Here is a 16892-nt window from a genome sequence, read left to right on the forward strand (position 1 = left end):
GTTTCTTGCATGTGTAATGAGCAAGTTAGTTTCAACATTGACATGTAGTATGTGTAGCATTTCCTAGACGCATCAAAAACCATAATTAACAAAAGCTCAGTGTGTCACAGAGGCTGGGATCCGAACAGTGAAGCTTATCAACTAGTGGCAGCCTTTCTGAGCTATGGTAAATTTTAGTGATTTCAAAAATTTGTGCATGACTTCGTTTAGTTTTAAGTATCTACAGTGAGAGTAAATGTGGAATTTGTAGTACAGGAGGCATTAAGAGAGTAAATAAAGCTGGCATGGAGTCTGGTGGAATAAAACAGGCGAAAAAAATATTCTAAACTTTGCAAGTTGTAGAGACAGAAATAAAATTGTAAATTGTGGGGTTTAGCGTTCCGAAGCAATGCATGGGCTATCAGGTGTGGTGTAGTGGAGGGCTGCGGATTAATTTCAACCACCTGGGGTCATTTCCAGTGCATTTCGTATCGTTCTGGTGCATTTTTTTTTTCTCAAAGCAAAGAATTTTTAAGTGGGCTCTTTGCATTTCTTATGTTGTGAAAGGAGTCTGTGGCATTGTTCATGGCATCACAGTATTGCTTCGCAGCAAATAAGCGAAACCAAGAGTACGGGGGAAAGGGAATGCTGTGACTTGGTTTTTACAACAAAATGTCCCTTTGGTAAGGGAACAAAATAAGCCAGTTGATTTCTGACCATCCTTTATTTCCGGGCTACGCTCGAAGACACAAAGTTGGAGTAGGACAGCCTGTTTAAAATGAGATTTGCATGAAATAGTGCAGTGGTTTTGAAGAACAAAATTGTGGAACAGTAAATGACCATACTGACTTCAGTGCAGGTCAGTGCAGTCTATAGTCTAGCCACACACTAGCACAAGTTGCTGTTTGTTGGCCCTGCATGTAGAGTTAAGGAATGACTCGTAGGTGTATGCTTTCTGAAGATGAAAGGCCTCAGTATAGTATGTGAGCTCACATTGTCCGTCAGTTCAAATAATTCTGCAAGCAAGGTACTGGTTGGTGTGAAAGCATCGTAGTGTAGAAACTGCACTTACAAGAGAGTGTAAGAACTCGTACAGCACTGACTATCGACAATAATTTCGGTCATTTGCATGGCTGTTTTTGTTTGCGGTGATGTTCAGCTGCCTATAAGGTGTTGTATGAGCAATAATAATCATGTTTGATGTCCAGCACTTTGTGTGCCCTTTTAGCCTGCGTCCTTTCCTGTGCACTATTCCCCACTTTGGTGTTGAAGGTCCTCGAAAGGCCTTGGGATAAGATGAGAAAATGCATCCAGCTTGTGTTGCCCTGAAAGGAGTCTCTTTGGGCTCCCATTTGAGCGACTGCATCGTGTGCACCTCACTAAGCGAGTTTCAGCGTTCTGCCATTGTGGGTCAACGAAGAGTCCATTGCAATTCTGTGAGCATAGCTGGAGCAAGGTAATGACGTTTAGTGATGTGGCTGTTGATCTCCCCCTGAGGCAAGGGCTAAAGGATAGCGCAGGGAAAACCAGCTGAAGTGCTGTGCAAAGGCAACAGTTCTACTGGGATTTGTGGCACAAGTTTCACGACACAAGCTCAACCGGCATCTATGGTGGTGCTGTGGTTGTGCGTGTTACTCGCAGCCCCTGCATGTTTCTCGCAGCTACAGGAAAAGCCTTTGGAGATGGGCTGATCCTGTGCACAGGTGTCATCACGCTGTTGTTTTGCCCGCTTCTTTGCAGGCGAGAGCACATTCTTTGTGGAGGTGAATGAGACATCAGCCATCTTGCGACATGCCACTGAACACTCGCTGGTGCTGCTTGATGAGCTAGGTAAGCCTAACTGTGTTTGCGTTCGCTCTGATTCAAAGCACAGGTACCTGTTGAGTATCATTGTTGGGGACCCAACTGGCTGGCTGCTGTCCACTTATCTTTTTTTTTTTGCCACATCTGAAGGGGGAAAAAAAATTCATGAATGTCTTGGAGGCTGCTGCCAGTGCTGTATGTCGAGCCTTGTCTTCTCAGTAAGTGTTCTCATGGCTTTGCTGTAGACATGGTAAGCCAGCGAGAGTAGAAAATGAGCTAAAAATTGTTTGGTTCGTACTGTTGCTCCTTTTGTGTGCTGCATAGCAGTTAGTTTTTAAAAGACCACATTTGAAGCTTTGTATGAAAGGGGAATGACTGATTGGTGTACTGTGTTAATTTAATCAAAAACTGAGTTTTTGTTAATCCGAGTGTGTTGTCTGCTTCGTCTAAGTCTTCCATAGGCATTACAATATAATAGCAGGTAAATATATAGTAGTGAAATCACGATGATACGAATCTAACAGGGTTGTGAAAATTTTCATGTTATTCGAAATTCAAACGAATGTTCGAATTTTACGAATGTTCGAACGTTCGTAAATTCAAACGAACAAAATCTATATGCAGAAGCATGAGAAATGCATATTGAGAACAGTTTACGGCTGATGGAATATATTCACAGCCATGCGACTACAGCTCACTACTCGCGGTGTATATAGTGCAACTAGTGATCGCTGAGTCGGACGATATGCAGGCAGTGCTTAGTGCTCGATGGTGTGGTCGTGGCTTTCGCATTTGTATCATTCATAGTGGCGTAGGAGTGGGTTCACAACATCCAAAATTCTCAAGACCATGCGACTCATGCAACACTTTTGATTGATTCTCAGAATCATGATGTCATCACTCACAACTTATACAATGCTTCTGATTGGCTCTTAGAATCGTGACATCATCATCCTCATGATCTTTCATATGCCTTTGATTGTTACTCGGAAAAATCTTGAGCAAATAAAAAAAATGCAGTGTCTAAATAACATGTCTTTGTTAACATAAGTACATAATCACTGGATCATAAAAATCAACCACAACAGCTGCACTGTAGTAACGCACTACCGAGTATTGTAGTCATCCTGTAGATTTTTTTTTTTTAGGGTCTTTAGTCAAGAGTCGAGATGATCATTAGTTTAGGAATTTTCAAGAGGAGAAGGAATGAACTTTTACTTACTGCAAAAAGAACTGTCACTCTTGCTCCCTTGAAGGGCTCCCAACAGTCCAGTACCCCTCTGGCCTCCGCTTTGTGCCTTGCCCTGGTGACCAGTCTTTCCCTGGTTGATCACTTCAGCGGACAGCAGGACGCCCTGCCACAAAGAGCAGGAAGAGTTGAGGATGATGGTTGTGGGCAGTGCCTTCCGGCCCAAAGATAATGGTAGAGGCCGCAACCTCTGAGGCCTGGTAGGTGGTGTGGGGTGTGGGTTGTAAGGTAGGGTGGATCTGGTTCGCTGATGGGCGATACGTACATGTTGGTCTGGAGCTACCTCCAGACTGTGCTCTTGCGTGGGTCGAGTGAGTGGTGGGTAGAGGCGCCTATTCTCGCGGTAGTAAGTGGTGGCTGCGTGGTAGTCGGGTATATCATCGTTGTCACTGCCATGGGGGTTGGGAGCAGGGCTTGTTGGAACTTGGAGAGATATCTCAGATGTACACATGAACACATTCATTGCTGGGGTATACCCTTGTGCCTAGGTCCCCATGTGATGGTTATGGAGTGTTGCGTGGCTGGCGGATGATCGAGTAGGCAGGTGGCCATGTGGGCTGACGCTGCAGAGATAGTGTTTGGCTTGGGATTCAGTACAGACGGTCATCATATCAGTAGTGTGTCTGTAGCCTTAGCCATTGGCCAATGGCCGAGGCTACAGAGACACATTCTGCTTCCCTGGAGTCCTGGGTTTGATTCAAGGCTGCCGCCATCGCGAGAAAGTGCAAAATGCTTGGCTGGGGACAATGAGCACTACAACTGCAGACTTTGTCTTTTAGGCCGTAACTCGTAGAGAGTGACATTAAAGTGGCTAAAAGCTGTTTGATACATGAATGCCAACTGAGCGTTTGCAACAGTGCTTGCTCTTACTACATATCGCTCTCCTGAGCATCCCATGAAAATATAGGACGGCCTGAGAAGACAGCTCTGCAGACAACAGACTTCCTTTGACGTAACATTTGGTTACACGAATAGTCACCAGTTAGCACTATAATTCATGAAGCTATGTGCTACAGTCCCACTTGCATATATCGAACTCACAAAAAAAAAAAAGACTACGAGTTCGATATAACGTGTAATTCGATATAAAAGCAACAGTAAATTCAACAACACGTGAACTTGTTGAGATGGGAAAAAATGTATTCCTATGATAGCCACTTATTGTATGCAGATTACTGAGTGAAAATAGTCGTGAATTTCTTTCCGTTTCTTTATCTTCGTTGCCTCAGAGAGAAATTTTTCAATGTGATCCATGGACTCCCAATGGCTGAGACCGCAGCCTTCTATCAACACGTAATACCAACGAATCATGCTGAGCGCACGGAGCACAATGAAGCACCTGGGCATAGGTTCTCAAGTCCTCGTCACAATTCGTATCAGTGATGTCCTGGTTATCCGCAACGTCAGCAATGATGTCTTCGTCCACAAGCTCTCTCCTGCAGTTTCAACATCGTTGCCTCCGTCTTCTCCGGGAAATCAGGGACCGGAATGTTGGAAGCAGATCTGTAGTCGAACCCAGATATATCGAACCCGCATATTTCGAATTATTGGCTATATCGAATACACAGATTACCCCCTTGGAAATACTATGTAAAAGTATAGGACAGTTGTGTTGTATATCGAATTCCATTTTCGCCGGACATTGGATATATCGAATGCCGCGCCGCGCCCCTGGAAGGTGCGCTTTCCCCAAAGACATTCCTGTCTGGTCCTCAGCCGCCTCAGCGGAGAACATTTCCGCAGTCAGTCAGCAGGCACAGGGCCTTGTTTTTTCCTTTTGTTCCCCGTTTTTGCGCCCCACCGGTGCGAGCTTTCCCGCTCCTCCTGTACCGCCGGCGTGTGCTTGGTCAAGGTCATTGCAGCTCGGCGAAGAGAGTGCGCGGCATGGAGACGCGCGGCGACGTTTCCAAGCCACGCTTCCTGGGGAAAGGAAGAGAGAGAAAACGGTCGCTCGTGGGTCTGGGGAGAAGAGAGAGAGCTCAGAAAAAAAAAAAAAAAAAAAGCGAAGCCCGGAGCGTCGATCTTTCTCCCTGCTCTTTCTTTTCCCTCTGTCGTTCCTTTGCAGCCGCGTTGACTGCCGCTCGCATAGGCTTTGCTCGGACCACTCCATCTGCGCCTCGCGTGTTTTTCTTGTGTGTGCGACGTGAAGCAGGCCACAGTAGCCAACTGTTTTGGCAAGGCAGGCCTTGAAGTAGCCGGAGATGAATGTCCAGAAGATTTAGATGACGATGAGTGCTTGGACGATGCATTTCGCGACTTGTCCAATTTTCCCGGCGCCATTCCGTCCGAAGTGACTGTTGAGGACTTTATTAACGCTGACAGCGAAGTTCAAGCGGTAGCCGACCTCGCTGATGAGGACATTGTGGCTGGAATAGCTGGCGTTCAAGACGTCGATTCCAGCGACAACGAGGGCAACTGTGTTGCCGAAGAAACGCGTCTGTGCACAGCCACTGAACTGGCGTCAGCGTTCAGCCTGATTCGGCGCTGTTGCGGCGAAATGGAAGGCACTGGGCTCTCGCACCTAGACAGTCTCGAGAAGATCGAGGCCAGTGTTTTGAACTTCGTTTCCCAGAGGAAAAAGGACCCCAAAATTAGTGTTTCTTTTTTTTCACGAAATAAAGCGCTTTCACAGTGCGTGCCCATACTACTATGTGATTTGCGGCTGTTCCAAATGGTAAGCCGCAATTTGTTATGATCGTGAGTGCAGTTTTAGCCCATATCTGTATATCGAATTTTCGCTATGTCGAACTATTTTCCGATCCCCTTCGAATTCGATATATCCAGGTTCGACTGTAGTTTCGTTTTTGACATCATTTCTTGACCATCTTAGCATAGGCAGGACGCCTAAGAGGTCGATTCTGGGGTCTCTTCCAGTTCTAGGGTTCTGCAGGAGCCGTTCAATCAGACATTTCCTAAAACCAACCTTTACCGCGCGTATTATTCCCTAGTCCAGTGGTTGAAGCACCAACGTTACGTTTCGCGGTAGGTATAGCAATCTTTGCCTATCAGGTCTTCATTCTAAGCCTTCAGCCACTTGGCAAAAAGTTTGCGGGCCATCCAAGCTCTTCGATTGGACCTGTAGGTCACCAGCCGAAAGCTCGTTTTACAAGCATCGCTTAGACTTGCTTTTTCCAGTCACAAGTGGTTGGAGCTTTGTCGATCGATCCATGGTGGCGGCAAGCAACTTCAGATTTTTTCTCCCCTTGTTCAGTTCGCTTGGAAATTTACAGTTTCATAGATAAGGGGGTGTTGTGCCATTTCATGGCTGTCATCGCTCGTATACACAACGTAAACCATGCGAAACTGCCGATGGCAGCACGACGTACTGAATATGCGAACTGCACGACAACGCAGGCGCAACTGATGCAACGGGCTAAAAACACACATTCTAGTTGGCTGGGTACACGCCCGCCGCCTGTGTCATGGAAAATCCACGTCATCATTAGTCTCAACATACTGTGTAGCACCAATAGCACCTGCAGGTCCAGGCAGGCGAAAGCTAACTTTCGGACATGCTGAGGGAAAGCCAGCCTCTTGAGTTGCCTGGTGTTGCCCAAAGTTCGAGGCACTGTTGTGCAGTTCGGAAGCCGCCGCTCAAAAGAGGACGGAAGTGACCGCGGCTGTGGAGGCAGCCGTTGCATAAGGGCTTGCGGCTGTCTGATCTCCTGCCTGTCCCTAAAACCTCTCAAAATAAAATTGTTACCTACCTTCTTACCTACCTACCTAGCTGAAGTTCGATCTCTCGGATGTGATGGCCAAATTTTGTACAATGTAGCCGTATATTTTTCTATAAATACATATTGTAGTTTTACAGTGCTCAGGAATTATTCGATATGTGGGAGGGATAATTCAATCTAACTGAGTTCGATATAATCGAGTTCAACTCTACAGGTTCGAATGTAGTCATTTTGAAAAACGTGGGTCTTAATGTTTCCCCTCTGAAAGAATAGGGCGGCATGTCTTCCCTTTTCTCTGCAGTGTCATTGCTCTCTATGCTGTTTCAACCAAATACATGTGACAGGCTGAATGGTGCGTGGCTGCCAAAGCTGGTGTGCACTGCCAGTGCCAGTGATTCACCAGTAACTGAGTGCCCCCTCACTGCTGTGGCATGGACCGTTTTCTCCAGGCAGGGGCACGTCGACCCACGATGGCATGGCGCTGGCACACGCGGTGGTCAAGGAGCTGGCCGAGTCCATCCGCTGTCGCACGCTGTTCTCCACTCACTACCACCACCTGGTGGAGCGGTTCCGGGAGCACTCCGCCGTCCACCTGGCGCACATGGTATGTAGTACTCTCCGTCCAGGCAACATCACCCCTAGCTGCGCATTTGTGAGCATGCATGTGCAATCAGGAACTGCAACATTTGCGGGAACGACGTTGCAATGCATGTCAACATCATTTCAAAAATAGGTTTGCAAATCAACATCATGGTTCGGTGCAGTGTTAACCTGCTTTGGGGTTGGAAGGGTTGGTGCTACAGCAACTACACAGCACTATTGCTGATAAACTGGTTTGTGAAGATATATAACAGATCGCTTTGCTATGCAATAAATTTTCCCTCCAATCCGTCCATTTCTCACTTCTAACTTGCATTTTGAGAAAATTTGCTAAAATTTTGATAGACCTGCAATTCCTGCAGACTGTGAAATGAGGTTCGAACTGTACTGATAAGCCACCACAGTGCAGCTTAGTGTTTATGATACTTGGCTCCTGACCCGAAAGACGTGGGTTTGATCCCGGCCATGGCGGTTGCTTTCGAAGGAGGCAAAATGCTAGAGGCCCATGTATTGTGCAATGTCAGTGCTTGTTAAAAAACCCCAGGTGGTCGAAATTATTTGGAGCCCTCCACTGTGGCATCCCTCATAGCCTGAGTTGCTTTGGAACATTAAACCCCCATAAAACCAAACCTAAACGGTACTAAGATGGAAAAATTGCTGACGATTACGTTACTTCCTAATGCGAAATTTGAGCGCAGCTCATCAACTGTTTCAGCTTTTCGATAGACTGAGGCAAAGAATTCGAGCAAGACATGTATGTACAATTACAGACAACTTGTTATTTTCCACACATATTCCTTCTTCAAGAAACACTCTAGTAACAGTTCTTGATTGTCATGAAGGAAGCTTTGTGGTCAGAGAAATGGATATTTGCTGGACTTGCTGAATCAATGCCTGGTTCTCAAAAACGAGGTCTGAGCAATTGGCGAGGTTGTCACAGCCGATTGAAGCATTATGAGCGAGCGGAACGGGGTGTTCTCCCGCATAAGTGGTATAAATGCAGGAACTGCAGCAACTTTCTGTTGTCCTAACATGAGGCATGCTTCTAGCTTAGCCAACTCTCCGGTTGGTAGCATTGTGGGTAGCATGATCATGCACTCACATTTGAACATGCGGTACAGTTTCTTTTCTCCATATTAGAAAAGAAGCCGCGGACTGCTGGGACATAATTCATCTTTCAAATAATTTGACCCAACCCGCCCTCCAAGTAACTGTGTATAGCCCTTTCTTGAAGCAGCATTGATATGGTGATGAGATGTTGCAGCACTGCATCTATGAATTTTTTGGTACAGCCAGCTACATTGTGTTCAGTTAATGAACGAAAGGAAAATATTGCAGGTATTACACTGCACCTAAGTGCAGGTGACAGGCAAGGGTGTGCGAATATTCGAAATTTTTGAACAGTTTGCTAAACCACATTTGCTATTCGATTCGCTTCACAGGTGCACTGTTCAAAGTGTTCGAACTTGCTAAACTTGCGAAATTTCAACGTTCATATGAACTTGCTGCCAAATATCGTATTGTTTTCGAATGGTAGCATCTTGCACTTGTCACATCAGTAAACTTTCTCTTTCCTTACAAAATCAACTACCAGCATGTGGCAAAAGCGAGCGAGTGGTAATGCTAGCACTAGCTCTGACAGCCGTCGAGATCCGCTGCTGCATGCTGGTGGGTCTGAAAACAAAGGACGGCACCATGCAGTAAGTCATTTTATCCTGCCATGATGCAGTCAACAAAAGCAAACGGGTACCAGCAATCCTTGCTCTCTGTATTTTCTTTTTCTTACTGACTTTTGGATAATTTGGGCATTCCTTCCAGTTCATTGAATTCAAAATTAGGTTGGTAGCAAGGTTTTAGAACCCATCCTGCTATATTTAAATGCCAGCTTTGTCAGATTATGGATTTCATTTTGCCACTGGTTTTTCATGACAACATTACAGGTTGCATACTGTTATGCTGTCTAATTGAACAGTATACATTCCTATGTATGTTTTTTTTTTTGTGTGTGTCTGTGTGTGTTTGGTGCTGTGTAAGTCATCATCAGTTCCGTTTAATTTTTTTGGTTTCAAAGACCATACGAAATTCTGATAAAAAGTATATAAGGACAGAGTTTGCATAATTATTTTGTTGTGAAATGTCTTTTCATACTGAACACATATTTGATACTTGAAAGCATTTCCTCTTTACATTCATATTAGGTTCGTATCAGAAAGTTTCAATATTCTTACACCCCTAGTTTTTAATTCGAACTACCTGTATTGATATTCAAAAATCTTCTGTTCGATTTGCATCAGATTTTAATTATTCTTATTCGCTTCAGAAACATAAATTTTATATTCGCACGTTCGTAGTAATACATAGGGCGTTGTTGTGGTTTGGGTGCAACGTTATCTGACCACCCACCCTGTAGTAGGGATTAGAGCACTGCTTGGGCCCCATTCAGAGGCATGAACTTGAAGTCCGAAGCCGGCCTGGGCACAAGGATACAACCCTGCTGAGCCAAGGTCTGAGAACTGAACGCTGGTACCCAGTCCGGTCTGGGCTCCTGTAGATCTGTAGACTTGGACTTTTTGGTTTCTATTTTTTTTTGAAAATTTGGCACCCTTTTTTCAGTTTTTATTTTAAAACGCTACTTTCATTTGTTTTTTGTTTTTTTTTTCGACAAATGAACTACTGACTTTTACTGGTGACTTAATAAGCAGTCTGTGCGGTCAAAAGTCATTTAAAGTCTATCTCGGTATTCTTGTCATTCTGAACAATTTATTCACCAGTACTTAACGTGCAAATGGTAGTACTTGGAGCTGTGCTTGTAGAAAAAATTGCTACCTTCATCAACAGAGTAACTCAAGTTAAATGAGTTAGCCAGCAGGCAGAAACAGAAGTGGAAGTTTACTTCTAAGAACTAGGTTGACACGTTATCGTTGGGTTGTCATGCTGTGTTGAATGCGAGGTCTACGTGTTGATGGCACCGATGGAAGTGGAAGTTTACTTCTAAGAACTAGGTTGACATGTTATCGTTGGGTTGTCATGCTGTGTTGAATGCGAGGTCTACGTGTTGATGGCACCGATGGAACTGCTGCTAAACTGTCGCAGTAGCCAAAACATATGTTTTTTTTGCCACAATTCGTGGTTTCGTGTCAGTGTAGGTAATTAACAGACTGTCTGCTCTAAGCAGGTGATGATAGTGAAGAAACAGTGCTTAGATAGAACAGAGCACAGAGATGATGCTCCCCAGTCTGTAGAGGCGTCTAAGCTAGCGGAGCAATGCCTCAAAGCGCACAAGTGCACTGCTTATCCTGCAATACCATTGTTGCATTCAGCAGCCAGCTAGCTTTGCCTTACAAGCCAAAAGTGCTCTTTTTTGATTAAAACTGAATTTTGAGAAGTGAGTGAATTCGGCGTACTTTTTTCAGTTTAAACCAAAAAGACCAACCCCTATGTATGTGGCATAGCAGCCATAAACTTGCGTAGTGCTTCCACTGTGGCCATTCTGCGAGGTTCTGCAACAACAGTTTTAACCAAAATGGAGCACATGTCTTGTTTAAATAATGCTCTGGTCTGGGCAAGTTAGTTTGTTCAGAACGTGCATATTAGCACGAGAAAGACGAGGACACATAAGCATGCGCACTGTACATGTCATGAGTGCTCCTCGTTTGTTGTCATGTTTTTTGTGCTAAGACGTATCGTAACTGGTTCAAGGCACACCAGTTCAGTGGCAACTCTTGTCCGTACAGGCATGCATGGTGGAGGATGAGAACGAAGAGGACCCAACCGAGGAGACCATCGTGTTCCTGTACAAGTGTGCGGCCGGCCCCTGCCCCAAGAGTTATGGCTTTAATGCGGCCAAACTGGCAGGCATCCCACGGCAGGCAAGGCGCTATCTCTGGCTATCTGTCCTGAGCATACCGCTTCTTCGCTGGTCGCTGCTTGTCTCATGCAATTAAAGGTGCACTGAAGAGGAACCTGAACTCATATTTTTTCCACGGGAACTCGATCAACACGTTCCGAGCATTCTTAGAAACTTCGACTTATTGCCCTGTGTGGCCGATTTCCCTAATTAAATCGGATTAACATCCGGCTCCCGCCTTTTTTTTTTTTTTAATGGTGGGTGGAATCGACTAACGCATGGAGTGCTTTCAGCCAGCTCTGTGGAGGCTTTGCTTTCACTTTATTTTGTTGTTTAGGTTTCCGTGAATAAACAGTTTCATTTGCCGATATATATAGCCACAGAATAAGCCCGCCGAAATAAAAATACACGCGGACTATTTGCTACTGCGGATTACTACGTATTACTCCGCCGATGGCAGTGGCAAGCCTCGATGGAGCTGGCTGAAAGGCACTCCATGCGTTGGTGAACTCTGCCCACCGTACGCGGAGAATTAAAAAAAAAAAGGCGGGAGCCGGACGTTAATCCGATTTAATTAGGGGAATCGGCCACACAGGGTAATAAATCGAAGTTTCTAAGAATGCTGGGAACCTGTAGACGGAGTTCCCGCGGCAAAAAGACGAGTTCAGATTCCTCTTCACTGCACCTTTAAGGGTGACGGAGGGTTAATTGGAGAGTCGTGGGAGAGGCCTTTGCCCTTCAGTGGGCGTAGTCAGGCTGATGATGATGATGATGTCTCATGCAAGGGTGCCTCTCATGTTTCTTGCTGAACGATAAGCGAGGCCCCATATTCACATTTCTGCCAGTGCACTCTAGAGAAGTGGGCAGGAGAGATAGAGAGGTCTGCAAAGAGAAGGCAGAGAGGGCTTGCCATACTCATGTTGCATTGGCTTCCCTACTTTTGGGGAAGAGGAACAGAATGGTGAACATGAAGACTACGAACGGTCTCTGGAAATTGCGGGAAGTGAATGAATGCACACCCCCCTATGGAGATGTATGCACATGCTGTAAGGAACTGGAGGAACCACTTTATTTTTGGTCTCATATATTAAGTGAGCTAGAGAAATTATATATATATAGCAGACAAGGGAAGGGGAATGAGGGGCTCGTTATACCTTTAAGAGAAGCCGACAGCCACAGAAACCAAGGAACACGGGATTTTTATTTATATTTATTTATTTTGTGGTGTTCATCATTGGAGATTATTACTGAATATGTTATCGCTTAAAGTAATTCATTAGAAAGGCAGAAGCATGCCGCCGATAACTTGTTCTGTAATGTTCTCCATTGATGAACAGCACAAAATAAATAAATATAAATAAAAATCCTCTGTGTTCCTTGGTTTCTGTGGCTGTTGGCTTCTCTTATATATATAGGCACACACATACACACAGTTCTTACCTTTCGGGCTTAAGCCTGGAGGCCAAATAAAAAGTCTTGAAAGTAAGGTGGAAAGTGCACTGAGCTTTGGAAGAGGAAATGATAGGGGTAGCATTAGGAGACGCAGAGAGAGCAGCACGGGTTAGAAGAGTGACCTGCGTTAATAATATCCTAGCTGGAAATTAACTTGGGCGGGACACGTGATGTGGAGAACAGGAACCCATGGTCTATTAACGGTAACGGAGCAGATTCTAAGAGTAGTCAGACAAATCTTGGCGTGGCGAAGAGTCAGGTGGGGAGATGGGATCGGGCAGAATTGCTGTGATAAGGAGGCCCTTTTAAGGCGGAAGCCTTTAATGCCTCATCGCTGTAAGCAGGAGTTGTCGACAGAAATGTCACGCTTTTTAATTGGTCAAAATGGTCGTGACGTCACAGGGCGCGAATTTCAAACGGGGCCAATTGTACTTAGGCTAGTTACCATGCAACCAATTATAGGGATCGTATAGTGATGCTCTAAGTAAGTAAGTTTAGTTAATTGCTTAATCACCCAATTAGCCTAATTAACCTTTCTAATCAGTCCAGATAAATAAATAAAACTGAGTAGGAAATGGGTCGAGTTCGGGAATGGAACCCCAGTCTCCTGAGTGCGAGAGGAGTATGCTAGCCACTCCTTACAGCAAGGTTCGGGTGTCCACTGAGGTATATGAGATAGATACATTTCCTTTCCTCAAAAACCAATTTACCCACGAGCAATGGCGTTATGGGGTTCCCTGGCAGCGTTGCAAGACACTGTCGCGTTCCACTCTTACAGGGGAAGCTTAACATCTTTACCACACACCAGTGACACAAGCAGCAACACTGCCTCACCCCACTTTAGGTCAACAAAGTGCCCGCCCTGAATTTTTTCTGCAGTGGCCACCACCGTCCAGTTGGCAGTGATCCATGCTGAACAACTACATCTGCTTTCTTGTCTAGCACTTTCCTGTGGTGCTCAGTTCCGTTCTATGGCACTGCTGTGGGGAACATGCCACCATGGCTCTTACCCAGAGGTTGCACAGCTATTTGAGTATCGTAGGGATTTTGATAGAGGCCTATTCAGGAGCCCTTTAAACTTAAAAAACCAAAGAGGAATGGCATTTCCTTTCTTAGAAACCTACAGGTGTGGAAATTTTATGCTAAAAAGACACAGTGAAAGCATGGAGTTGCACATGCAATGAGATAATGTTGGGAAAGAATTTGTGTAGAGACAGTGCTCATGGCTGTCTGGTCATCAGAATAGGTGTAGCTTTCTAAATGTTCTTGTCCCATGCATGTGCTAAAATAGCACGGACCATATTTGTGCAAATTAGAACAGCACACTGCACCTTCCATGTCTGAAGCCTTGTGCTGACAGCAGGTGAATGCTTTGTGCTCTGTGCCGGTTGCAGTTGCACCGCACCCCGTTTTGGACTAAATAATTGACAAAAAAAATACGGTTATACATTTTCTTTTCAATTGGTGTATGTGCCACACGTTCAAAATTCAGGCCTGAATTTTTAAAAAGAGTGCGTCCTTTAGTTTATACAGTACGAGTTTTCTAGAGAAAGTGAGACAGAAAAGAGGGAAGGCATTGAAGTGTTGCCGAGGCTTGCTGCAAGCCATCTTTCCGAAACAAGAGAGTCTGGCTCCATATGTAGGTCATGAAGTTCTCTCCGGAGTTCTGGTATAAATTACAGAATTACCAAAAATACCAAGAGTACCGTTACTCATTTTATTGTAGCCTTACAAGGCACAACTCTTTCACTTTGCATTGCGTGGAATAGGAAAGTTTTTTCTGCTGCTGCATTGTGGCTAAGAACTCGTCAGTGGAAGCTTCAGCATTAACAAGCAGGTTGCTTTTAAGAACGTGGCACACGTCTTGCATACCTTACTCATACTGTTCTTTGATGACTGTGGGGTTTGTCTATGCAGGTCATCAGACGGGCCTTCGAAAAATCCAGACATCTTGAGGAACACATCCAGATGCGTCGTGCCAACTGAGTTCCGGCAGCTACACCCTTCCTTCTTAGTACAAAGTGTTGAATTTCATTGTTTTCGGAATAAAGTGAGCATTTCAGTTACATCTAAAATTCCACCACTTGACATTCGCCATCGTATATCGTTGGGAAACCAGTGCGCTTCAGGGTTTTGAAAATGCCTCACACCTGCTCTATTTGGTGCATCACTTTTTTTTTCGAAACTCTCATGCAGCAGATTTCCAGCTGTGTCATGCAGGAACACAATGTATACAAAAAGAAAAATGTTCAGTAGCATCTGCCTTCAACCTGTGTTTTCACAGAGAACTTGTTTGCGGGCTCATAAAAATTATTATTTTTTTTTCCTGCACATCAGGCACTCACTTTACATTCCTGAGGCAAAAATGAAATGCAAGCAGGTCGCCTGTGATAACAGTGAACTAGGAGCATTTCACCTTGTTTTAACAGTTTCACTGGTAGCAGCAATTTCTCGGACAAAAGTTAACAGAAAATGAATTATGACTTGTGGGTCTCGATTTGTAGATGGCTAGGGTAACTGTGCATGTGTACATTACAAAATGAAGTATACTGTCGATGACCAAAAATTTTTTTTTTTTGGCTCTGTGACGTGCCCCATAGTGCCAATGTACTATAAGAATGCCTGAAATTTTGGACACATCGCAAGTGATTGATTGATTTTTCGGACTTCATTTGCTCTCGCAGTGACACCGCCACCAATAGCCAGGCCGCCATATACTGTATTTACTTGCGTAACTTGCACACACCAAACTTTTTACCTGGATTAGAAAAAAAAAAACGCGCTCGCGTATTTTGTGCTCTCTGCTGCACCAAACCACCAGCATGTACGCGGGTGCACGCAAGACAGACTTAGGGAAGATCGGCGCAGCCACATTGTAGTTTGTGGTTGCGAAAGGTGTGAATGGCAAGAGCCCGAATCGTGCGCCATTTAACCAGCTCGCTCACGTTGGTGGTCGCTTACCAGGACAAACAGTTGCGCGCGGCCGAATCGGAAACTATCGAACCATTTGCTGTTTGGTTTGCCATTAGTCAGCCAGGCCGCATGCGAGGGCCCTGTTTTATCGCCCGTTATCTTCCTTGCTTCCCACTGCTGGCTCCGCGATTGTGTTGTTGCACGTTTATTGCGTTGAGCTGCACGCGTGCCATAATGCCATCCTGCAGGGAACCACATAGCAGGCTCTTTTTCCCAATACCGGCAATAAGATTTCAGTCCACATGAATAAATATGCCTGGATGCTCATCCTGACCAAATAGCCTTGAGCTAAATCCATTTACCCATAAAAAAGGCCTCAAGTGCAAAGGAGCGGTGTCCAATGCCTTACTCATTTCCAAGAACGCTGTTGAATTCCTGTGACTGCATCTCTACTGGAGTAATGGGAGCTTGTTTTTAGGTCATTTTCTTAGGTTAATGCCCACAAAGCATTTTACTGCTCTTCTGTGCTTGTTTGTTGTCTGTACACATAACATTAAGGAGATGTTTTGTGCAGTGACATGCAAGCCTTGGTTAGTGAAAGTTTTCTTTCGTAGCTGAAAGCATTATCAGGGCGCAACACTTTATAGTCACTTTGATTCGAAACATTGCTATGGACAAGGTACATTTTAGCCAATTTTTTCATTCATGGTGTTTGCATTTCTTTCCAACTTTTGCTATCATCTTCACTAGATTTTTTCATTAACCACTGACTGGGCCAATTTAAAATGTAATTCCCCAAGGGGCAAAACGAGCTCGGCATGAAGTCGGCCTTACATAAGCCAGCCGACCTTGCTGAAAGACCTTGGGCCGGGGTTGGGGATTGATATCATGCATTTTGCCGACTTCCCGACATAAGGCCGAGCAGTGGATACACAACGGAGGCAGAATTTTAATTGCCAAGTGGCCCGAGATCATGTGCCAATTCTAGCCCAAGTAAGAACCGATCACGTTTAGACTTCTGTCCGACTTAACGTAGCTTTTTGTTTTGTTTGGGTCTCTCTCCTTTGTTACTCTTTTAAAGGGACAGTGAGGAGAGCCCTACCAATATTTTTTTTAAGCAAAATCCGATAGTTTGGCATCTCATGGCTTTGTTGCCACTTGGCCGGCAGCGAAAGATGCATTTATTTCTAAGAAATTTGGATTCGAAGTTGAAAATGTTTTTCCCGCTGCTCTGATTCAAACTTGGGATTCTCCCATGATGGCACAGGACTAAGTGACGTGAACATGACGTGCACATGATGTGCACATGATGTAACACAGACTCCGTGATTTCTGACGGCCAGCAGAGCGACCTAGCAGCAGCCGAAAAGAA

At 44.9% G+C, this 16892-nt stretch overlaps 1 protein-coding gene across 1 annotated transcript in view; it reads left to right on the forward strand.

Annotated features, from left to right (window-relative positions):
• LOC149370116 (DNA mismatch repair protein Msh6-like) overlaps window positions 1-14627 on the forward strand; it is a 74303-nt gene extending 59676 nt beyond the window's left edge. The window contains exons 28-31 of the mRNA XM_089560082.1: window positions 1720-1809; window positions 7158-7312; window positions 11043-11177; window positions 14525-14627. Coding sequence (XP_089416208.1) covers window positions 1720-1809; window positions 7158-7312; window positions 11043-11177; window positions 14525-14593 — 449 coding nt within the window. The 3' untranslated portion in view covers window positions 14594-14627. The remainder of the gene's footprint in view (window positions 1-1719; window positions 1810-7157; window positions 7313-11042; window positions 11178-14524) is intronic.
• Window positions 14628-16892: the final 2265 nt, after the last annotated feature.

The sequence above is a fragment of the Amblyomma mixtum genome, chromosome 1 (assembly GCF_055824585.1).
Source record: "Amblyomma mixtum isolate Tamu chromosome 1, ASM5582458v1, whole genome shotgun sequence".
NCBI lineage: Eukaryota > Metazoa > Arthropoda > Arachnida > Ixodida > Ixodidae > Amblyomma > Amblyomma mixtum.